Genomic DNA, 10,914 nt, shown 5'->3' on the forward strand with positions numbered 1-10,914 from the left:
TGAGCACTAAAATGTCCATTATCTTAATCACCTTAACCACAATCTATACATAAAATACCAACTTTCTTTATTTTTAGTACTTACTGTAATGAACAGGTATATACGACTCAACAGACATAATCATCAGTAGAGGCTGGAACATCCACAGCATAATCTTAGCCAAACCTGGAAAACAAGTCTGCATTCTTACTGGACTATGTGCCCCTTACACTAAATCTTGAAGTTGGCAATCAGGGGTCAGTTGCTATGTCAAAGGGGCAGGACGGGACCCAGGCCGGGTCAATATTGTTGAAATATGGAGTGCGCTAATGCGATACCTCCATGAATGCTTCTTAATTACAAGCATTTTACTTTACTAAAATGGCCGCTGTTTGGCCTTATGTGTGGTGCCATCTTGTCACTGTGTATGAGCTCCACAAAGGGACACGGACATGTTCCACTTCGCTCCAGAGATCCTGACACATTGTATATGGCCTGCGTATCCTGTGTATACCCTCACACGGCAACGGCTGGTGCTCTGTATATTCAGCTCAACCATGGCTCCATCCAAATTAACAAATGTGTAATGGTAAGTAGAGATGAACCAGTAAATACTAGAGATGTGCGGGTTCGGATTCCTGAAATACGAACATGCCCGAACTTAGGGGAAACTAATGATTTTGACTCCCTGTTTGGGTCTTCCCACTAAGTTTGGATCCCCAAAACAAGGTAAAACATCATCTTCCCGGCACCAGATATTGCGTGTTTTGGATTGCATGTAAAAAGTCCCTTCCTTGTGATCAGGTGCCATTTTACACAGGAGATTGGAGGGAGAGGGTGTGGACCAGAGCCTGCTCTACCATTAGGCAGCTTTAGGTAGCTGCCTAGGGTGCCAGGATCTGGGAGGAAGCCACCGAGTCACAGTTGTACTTCTTGCAGGTGGACTCCGCCTCCCTGAGGAGTTGGGAAGATGGTATTGATGGTGGCGGGAGGGGGGGGGCAGCCGGCTGAAGTTTTGCCTAGAGTGCTAAAATCCTTGCACCAGCCCTGGTGTTGACTGTGGACTGCAGCACTCTGAGACACTATGTTGTGTGTTCAGGGCCAGGCACTGTGTTAAAAACCTTCACTTTCAGGCACTAAAAATGCCATTAGGAGCATTGTGTTAAAGGGGTACAGTGTTATTAAAAAAAACTTATTAGGAACACTGTATTAAAGGGACACTTGGTTATTAAAAAATATATAGTATTTAAATTGTGATATACATTAAGTATTATATTGACTACTTATAAATAACATTCTGTAAAACTACATTATTTATAATATAAATCATATGAGAGTAAACCATTTAGATATTTTAATAATAATGTTTAAAACAAAATAAACACCACTAAGTGTAATGTGATTAGTTTTTTTTCCTATATTTGTAATTTTTAGTGGGTCTGATGTGTTATCTCAAACTATTTTCTGTTTTCGGGTTACAGATACAATAAACAAAACATTATGTGACTGTACACGCTTTTCACTTTAGAACCAATCTTAAAGCAGTCTAGCAGTCAGGAAGCCATATGTAAAATATCCTCAGGAAATATAGTTAGCAAATGCAAAAGTAAATAAACACTAGAGATGAGCGGGTCGAGTTCTCCGAGAACCGGACCCACCCGAACTTCGTGTTCGGAGGTGAGATCCGAGTCAGGCTTGAGTTTTCCCGCCTGACTCGGATCCGAAAACAAGGCAAAACATGTCATCCTCCCACTGTCGGATTCTCGCGGGTTTTGGATTATATAAAGGTCCCCACAATCTGCGCCATTTTCACTCTGGCTGTGGAGAGAGAAGCTAGCAGACATAGTCATTCACTGTCAGTCACTTAGTGTGTGTGTCCAGTCGGGGTCTTGGCCTGAAGGGGCTTAGGCTGCAGTATATAAAGGGGGGCTTCCTTCAGTGGGTGCTGCAGCTGTTGTGTCACTTGTACTGTCAATTAACTGTGGCTGCTGCTGTGTTGTTGTCCTGTCCATCATGCTAGGGCTGCAGTCCATAAAGGGGTGCTGTGTTGTCCATGGGGGTGCTCTTCCACAGTGTAAAAAATAAAAGTACTTTTTTTTCCTTTTTCTTTTCTTGCATGTGTGCATTAGCAGCTTAGCTGTGCTATTATTGTTTGGTTACACTGCCACAGTTTATCGTTGGCAGGGGTGCTTTGTTGTACATAAAAAAAGGGTGCTGTCTGTGTTGTTCATCAAGGGGCTGCTGCCTCATTCAGGGGTGCTCTTCCCTAGTGTTAAAAAAATAAAAGTGAAATTAGATTAATATCAATCCGCAAAACAAAACAATATTTTTTTTGTGTGTGTGCGTTAGCAACTTTAACTGCGCTATTATTGTTCAGTGACACTGCCACAGTTTATCGTTCACGTATTTGTGACTCTGCAAGGTAGTCTGTCCGCTCTTGGCAGGGGTACTTTGTTGTCCATAAAAAAGGGGTGCTGTCTGTGTTGTTCATCAAGGGGCTGCTGCCTCATTCAGGGGTGCTCTTCTTCAGTGTTCAACAAAATAAAAGTGCTTTTTTTATGTGTGTGCATTAGCAACTTAACAAAACTATTATTGTTTGGTGACACTGCCAGCCAGACCGCAGTTTATTGTCCATGTATTGTGACACTATAAGTCGTAGCGCAGTGTGTTATTCTTATTCATAAAAAATATTGTGACACTAAGTGGTAGCGCAATGTTTTACTCATAAAAAATCTGACACTGTAAGTGGTAGCACAGTCTAATATTCAGCTTTTCACTTCTTTCCTCAATAGTGAATAAATGATTAGTCTACATGCTGACTACAAGACCACAACAAAGTGCTAAATAACATGCATTTTATATAAAACATAATGACATCACTGCAGGTAGCAGTGCAGTGTGTTATTCTTTTCTTATTCATAAATAATCTTGTGACACTGTAAGTGATAGCGCAGTATGTTATTCTTTTATTATTCATAAAAGATCTTGTGAGTGGTATCACAGTGTGTTATTCTTATTTATAATAATCTTGTGACACTAAGTGTCATCGCAGTGTGTTATTCTTTTCTTATTCATAAAAAATCTTGTGACACTGTAGGTCATTGATACTACAGTGTATTATTTAAAATTGGTACAAATTGAGGTGTGCTCTACCCCACTTCATTCGTGTTTGTTGATATGGAGAACGATCAGTTGAGAGGAGAGCATACTAGTTCTGGAGCTGCTACCAGTGCCACCAGTCATGGGAATAGTAATCCATTTACATCATCTACTACAGCTGACGTCCATGGTCATACAGGGCTTAAATCAAGGAATCTAAAATCAAGAACCAATCTTTTGCATTTGTAAAGTAAAAAACGTCAAAAGGAAAGTTACCTGCAGATAGACATAAAATTGTCAATATGCCTTTCACCACATAAAGTGGCAAGGAAAGGCTATTTATGACTGGTGGTTCTAACACTTATGATGATGTAAGCACAAGTGAACATGCTGACATAGAAATCAAGGATGCTTCTGTGGAAGTGCAACAGGATGAGCAGGATATTTGTGTAGCTGACACTAATAAGGATGTTGTTGATGAGGATGTTGTTTGTGTAAATCAGGCATCAGTGGATGAAACAGTTATTGCTCATGATAAGGAAAAGCCCATTGTCATACCTGGGCACAAGACAAAAAAAATCCACTTCTTATGTGTGGAATTATTTCTACCCAAATCCGGACAACAATTATCAAGTCCTATGTACCCTTTGTAAAGCCAGAGTAAGTAGAGATAGGAACCTTAACCATCTAGGAATATCCTCCCTGTTTACATCATCTGCAGCCCATCCAAAATGTTTTTGTGTTTTGTGTTGACTCATTTGCATCACCAGTGGGTCTTTTGGGAAAGTTTAGTTTTTTTCTTGGCAGATGCACTTTCTGGAGAAACTGAAGGAGAAGCCATCGCTGCATCACATGCCACTTGAGCTGATAATTTGCTTACCAACAGCTCTTTGCATCTCTTCAGATCTGTATCCATTGGGAAGAAGAACACAATACCTTATATGCTCTTTTCAGCTTGTCCACATATCTGTGGTTAAGTGGATAGTGGGTACACTGGCATTTTGGAGGCCACTAACTAAGTTTTTTTTAATGTCCCTGTACAGGTTGGAAATTGCTTTTCTAGTGAAGTGGAATCTTGATGGGATTTGATAGCGGGTACACAGGACCTCAATTAACTTTCCAAAACCCACTGAATTATTGGCAGATATTGTATACACATCTAATTCCAGCATAGATGTTATGGCGTCAATGAATCTCTATGCAACTGGGTGACTGCTGTCACACTTGCTCCCCCTTGCAAAGGATTGTTTAACAGTCAATTGTTTTTTAAAGTACTACTAGTAGTCTTCCTGGTCCCCTTCTGGGATTAAAATCCACTCCCAGCAGCAGCAGAAGGCATAGCACTCAAGGATTCTTCTGGGGCAAGGACTGATGTGAGTGAGTAAAATATTTTTTGTAAATGCCTCCCCTCCCCTCCTCCCTCATAAATTTGCTTCAGAATAAAAAAAATAAATTAAATTTACTGCTAATCAAATCTTCCTTTCCCTGCCTTCAACTACACACATACTCCAACTCATTCAGGCCTCTTGAATAATAAAATCATTTGTTTCCTGATGTGCCATGTTGGAAGTTGAACTGCCACTGCTACTGCAAACTTTGACATGTAGTTGCTGAATGCCAGAAATGTCCAGAAATGTTTATGGTCATAAACAGCATCTCCTGCATGCCCCTATAATTTAAAACAATATTCTAACGACCAAGTTGATTTTGTGGGCAAAACATGTGACATATTGTTCACCCATGCTCTCCCCTCCTCCCTCATAAATATGCTTCAGAATCAAAAAATTAAATTAAATTTACTACCAATCAACTCTTCCTGTTCCTGCCTCAGGCCTCTCGATTAATGAAAACATATGTTTCCTTATGTGCCATGTTAGAAGTTGAACTGCCACATGTTTGTGCCACCCACTACTGCCGCTTAGCTTAGTCAGCCAGTTAGCTTGGTGCAAATTTTGAGCCTAAACCAGACTAAAACAATATTGTGAGCTGTGAGGTGGTCAAACTTGATTGTAAATGAGTGGAAATTAATGTTATTGAGGTTAATAATACAGTAGGAAAAAAAAACAAATTATGTGATTTTTGCTATTTTTATAAATTTTTAAAAAAATATACAGATCCAAAACCAAAACACGCAAGGGGTGGTTTTGGCAAAACCAAATCCAGATCCTAAACATAAGGAGATACAGATCCAAAATCAAAAACTGGGGTCGGCGCACATCCCTAATAAACACATACATGCAGACTTACATACAGAAATAAGAGCAGTGACTGTTAAAGTATGTATTTTAAATTGAAATACACCAGGTAAACATCATTGCCTAGTCTCATTACCAATAAACTGGAACTGTATTTCCATTTGTTTTGCTTCTATATTTGTTTATAAAAATTTAATGAACATACAGTATCGACCTCATGGATTCAATTTTGTTCAAACTCCTCAGCCTTCATGCTGGGTGTGTCTATCAAATAGACAGCACATTTGGAATTGATATGTTAACTTTGGACACATGATATATGTAAGATATTTCTGATATTTTTTAGACAAATTGTCACACTGGTTATAAGGTAGGATTTCAATACATTTTGATTGGTGGTAAGACTTAAGCAGATAACTCTTTATCTAAGAAATAGACTCTGTTCTTTTTTCTTCTAATCAATTAATCAATCAATTAATACTTTTACCTGGATTCTGCTATATAATACTCCACCTCCATTTACCAGTGCTGGCCTCTTGCCTCTGATCTATTTCTTGATTAATGAAAACATTCTGCCATCCTAGATGTGTTATAATCTTTTTTAATCTACCATGTGTTTGTGCTGCTGCACTGTCACTTAGTTTAGCCAGTCAGCTCGCTGCAGTCTTTGGATAATATGGATGAAAAACTAAAAGCAATTTTGTGAGCTGTGAGATGGATGGATATGACTGAAATTAATGTTAATGAGGTTAATAACACTGTAGGAACAAAACAGGCCCAAATTACAGATTTTAGCTGTTTTTATAAATTTAAAAAAAAAAAATCAAGATCCAAAACCAAAACATTTGAGGTTGGTTTTGACAAAACCAAAACACAATGATGAATAAGAACCATGCACATCTCTAGTAAATACTACTATACTTCAATAAACCTGAATTCTGGAACTCTGCTGGTGTTGCTATTTAACTTGGCATACCACTACCAAATAGCACACACATATCAACAAATATAAAGTTTTGCTGCCTGGCCATTTGCATGTGGCCACAGATTATATAGATGTGCCTGGTGGTCAGGCAATAGTCTCTGCCTGTTTCTAAGCTGTGGTAGCACAGTTACTGGTTACAACTTTCACCAATAAGAGTAGTAAGCTCACACTTTGATTGGTGAATGGTTGGAACTATCCACCATTGAGTCACCTCCACAGATTTGAGATTTGGGGGGTAATGTATCAAACATTCTACAGAGTTTAGAAAGTGCCCATAGCAAAAAATCAGTTTATAGTTGGCATTTGTCAAGAACAATCTATAAAATGGACAATTTGTTCACTTTTCCTCTTCTTCTCCTTTAGAAGTTATATTGCCAACAGGAACCTAAGGGTTAATTTGTAGTATTACAGAGATTAGTTGAGGTATGGGGAACTCTGCATTTATAATGCTACTACAGATTTTGGGTCTGCTCTTGTATTAAGGGGGTGATCTGCTAAACTGCACCCACAAAGAAAAGTTTACGTCTAACTTTATCCTACATTACCTTTCTGCTGTACCAGCAACATTATTGTGATAGTTAATCCAAACCTTAATTTAGCGTGGGCATGTGCAGAAGTTTCAAAATGAAAAATGCCTGACTGGCTGAATCGGATGTTTGTCCAAAATGTTCTGCACTTTGTCTACTGTTTTCGCTTTCACTGTGTACTATATATATATATATATATATATATATATTATATATATGTGGATATATATATGCTATATATATATATATATATATATATATATACATACTATATATATATATATATTTCTTTTTTTGTTATGATATTCATCACTACAATAAAAATATGTTGAAAAGAAAAAGGCAGTCTCTTTTAATACATGACAGAGATATTGGTAATGCGTTTAAAATTGCACTTTCAACAGTACTGAAAGGTGATCTGTTAATTCCTACAACATTTAATATAAGAAATGACTGAGCACACAATGCAAGTAAATTGAAATGTCAGAATGCTGATATACATCTACATTTCTCAATGCCTTAATTAATAGACTCTAACATATATGATCTCTAGTTTTTAATCCATAATATATTTGCATGCAGTGTACTTAGTATAGAAGGTTGCCATTTCACAAGTGAATTAATATTGATTTATACATAACACATTTCTAAAATGAAATTATGCACTGTATATGAGTCATGAACATTTTTTTTTTAATCTGGTAAACTAGACACCTTCATTTCCTTATGTCTTTCTACACTGAAAGATTAAGTTTTGCTAATAATGTATAATTTTCTCCCCAAAAAGGTCAACATTTAAAAAGCATTGTAAACATCTGAAATAGTTAGAGATACAAGACATGGCCACACTTACAGAAAATTAAACTTGCTGTATGAAAGGGAACATTAATGCTACTGCTAACCTTAATGAATAGATCATGATAATTTAGAAATTTGGCCAAATTAAAGAAGTTTGCACAAAACCAATATATTTGCAAATCTATAGCAAAGGACAGATATAATGGCAATAATTAAAACCACCTGCAGAATCATACCCCTTTCACATTGCAAGCCTAGCTCTGACCCAAGATTTTGAAGTTGGGTCTGACTTGGCTGCGACCCAGGTCGGCCCGTTCACACTGAACCCGGGTCTGCCCTGTAAAACCCTATGGATGTCATTAAAAAATGACTTTTTACAGGCTCACATACATGAGGTCACAAATGGGAACCAAAGGGAGGGGTGGAACTGCTCACAGCATAGCAGCATTCATGGACTACCTGTGTGTTTTCCAGAGCTCATGAGTGTTTGTGCTTTACTGTTGTTTCATTCAGCCAGTGAGGGCATGATTCAGCTTCTGACACTATGCAGCATACTGTACACTTATTTCAGGAGGAGGAGGAGGGCGACTAGTCAACACTATATGGGCAAGAGGAGAGGCCTCATATCCTCCACCATGACCACTATTCTCAAACTGAACATGTTGACTGACCGAAGATTGTGGGCTCAAGACCGCAAGCATGGAGAAGCTTTCATGGTGACTGTGGAAGCTTTTAAGGACATGCAGTGGATGTCCCACTTATGGATGTCGCGTTTGATGTTCTTTTCCTGCTGGACCTACTGACCCCAGCACTTTCAAGGCAGTCCACCAATTTTAGGAAACCCATAGAGCCAAGCAGGAAGCTAGCCATTGCATTGTGGTGGTATGCTACCCCAGGAGAGCACCATACACTCTCTTGCCTGTTTGGAGTTGAGATAACCACAGTCTGCAACATAGTGCACAAGGTGACATTGGCATTACTGGATACTCTCTACCAGCGGTTAATCAATCTGCCGCAAGGAGAGCGATTAGAGGATGCAATACAAGGTTTCCTGAGGCATGGGTATCCAAAGTGCGCAGGTGCCATAGACAGTACACACATCCCCATCATTCCTTCCCATGACAATCCGGCAGACTATTATAATAGAAAAGGCTGGCATTCCATCATCTTACAGGCCGCTGTGGACCACAAGTATTGGTAAGTTCTTTTTTTTTAATCAATGAGTGTTTTATAATGTGTACATATGTACTAATGTGCAGGGTCGGAACTAGTGGTGGTGCAGCCGGTGCCTTGCAACGGGGCCTGCTGTGGTGCAGGGGCCCATAGCTGCCTGTATCTGACTGCGCCGCCGCTGCCTGCTGTCCCGGTCCCCATTAAGTGAATGGATGGAGCCAGAGCGGGCCCACTCTGGCCACTCCGGCTCCACCAACATGACAAACGCCCGCCGCGTGCCGGCCTTTGTTTTGCCTTGGGGCGTGTGACGTCATGATGTCACCCACGCTGCTGGAGGGAGAGGCAAGAGACACAGATCGGGAGGAGCAGCGCCAGGGAAGAAGCAGACTCTGACAAGAAGAAGCTGAAGAAGAAGGAAACAAGGTAAGTGTAAGTTGTAAAAAAAAAAAAAACTGGTCATCCGGCAGGTGGAGGGCGGCGGAGTTGCGTTGTACAGTGTGAAAAAAAAAGCTGGGCAGTAGGGGGGTTAGCAGTGTACAGTGGTGAAAAAAAGTCTAAGCAGCGGGGGGGTTGCGGTGTACAGTGGAACAAAACCTTTGGGCAGCAGGTGGGTGGGAAGGTGTTGCGGAGTGAAGTTGTAAAAAAAAGGCTGGGCAGCAGGACAGGCACTGGATTTAATGACTGAGGGGTTTGGTGAGGTGGTGAAAAAAAGGCTGGGCATCAGGACAGACACTGGATTTAATGTCTGGGGGGGAGTGAGGTGGTGAAAAAAAAGGCTGGGAAGCAGGACAGACCCTGGATTTAATGACTGGGGGGGAGTAAGGTGGTGAAAAAAAAGTCTGGGCAGCAGGGCAGAGACTGGATTTAGTAACCGGGGAGGGAGGGAGGGGGTGGAAAATATCTGGGGTGCCAGGAATGGGAGAGGCCCAAAGCATATTCTTGCACCTGGGCCAACCACTCTCTAGTTCCGCAACTGCTAATGTGTGTACTTTAAACTTATTATACAGTATTATTATAATACATTATTTATAGCTTCACAGATGTCTTTATTGGGTGGCCCAGACAAGCACATGGCTCGAGAGTTCTGACAAATTCCAATCTGTTCCTCCTAGCAGAGGACAAGCAAGGCGGATGGCTTTTCTCAAGAGAGGTAAGAAAATAATATTTATTTTCAGATTGTGTCATATGCAACTCATCTGTCATATCAGGCAATTTGTGGACAGCCACAGTTATACTTATTTATTATTTATTATCTATACTTGTTTGCTGTGGCAGTATGGTGTATGTGATGGTTAGCTTACATCCACAGCCCAGCCGAAACTTAACCACCAATTTATCAATTGTACATACTGTGATTTCTAACCCTAAATAATTTCCATTACAATTATCTCATGTGCTAAAAATACCCAGCATGTATTATTTGAGGACCTAATAGGAACTTACAAATATTATTGTATGCTGCCATGATGTATAATCAATGGTAAGTGGTACAAATACTGTATACTGTGCTACATGCTCCAGTGTGTACTATTAGACTCATAGGACATACAGTATTTAGAATCTACAATGCTGTACAGGTAACTTTACAGGTAACTCCATGTGATTATGCTTTTTCCACCTTTTTTTTTCCATTAGAAATCAAAGACTATTGATGGGGTTGAGATCCCAGTTCACATTATTGGTGATGCATCCTACCCTTTACGGTGCTGGCTGATGAAGGGATTCACGCAACATGTACAGTGGGGCCCAGAACAAATTGCATTTACCGACACCCTGATTTCAGCCAAGATGGCCGTGGAGAATGCATTTGGCAGCATATAAGAATGTTGGCGCTGTCTGATAAGCGCTGTGATGTGCCTGATGTTGTACATGCATGTTGTAAGAAGGAGCGATTTCTGCCAGAGTGGACTGTGCAGGAGTCAGAATTTGATTTCCCTGACCCTGAATCTATGGCCTATATGTTGGGAACCATACAGTAGCTGTAGTGCAGAACAGATCTGGGCAGCTCTAACATCCAACCTTCCTTCACTAGTTAGCTAAAGAAAGGCAAATGTGTTGTTTAAAAATAAAAATGGTATATTTTTTGGTACAACCCGTGTACCTACCTGTTTATACATTTTTACTTCAACACGCATTACAATGTGTGTGGTATATTGTT

General features: G+C 39.9%; 1 protein-coding gene across 1 annotated transcript; it reads left to right on the forward strand.

The window, feature by feature from the left end:
• Nucleotides 1-8,343: 8,343 nt before the first annotated feature.
• On the forward strand, nucleotides 8,344-10,577 carry LOC148523943 (uncharacterized). Its single transcript, XM_088472533.1, has 3 exons — nucleotides 8,344-8,780; nucleotides 9,789-9,906; nucleotides 10,392-10,577. The coding sequence occupies exons 1-3, from the start codon at nucleotides 8,344-8,346 to the stop codon at nucleotides 10,575-10,577; spliced, it is 741 nt and encodes a 246-aa protein (XP_088328659.1).
• The last annotated feature ends 337 nt before the right edge of the window (nucleotides 10,578-10,914 follow it).

Source organism: Taudactylus pleione, unplaced genomic scaffold (assembly GCF_031769625.1).
Source record: "Taudactylus pleione unplaced genomic scaffold, aTauple2 ptg000125l, whole genome shotgun sequence".
NCBI lineage: Eukaryota > Metazoa > Chordata > Amphibia > Anura > Myobatrachidae > Taudactylus > Taudactylus pleione.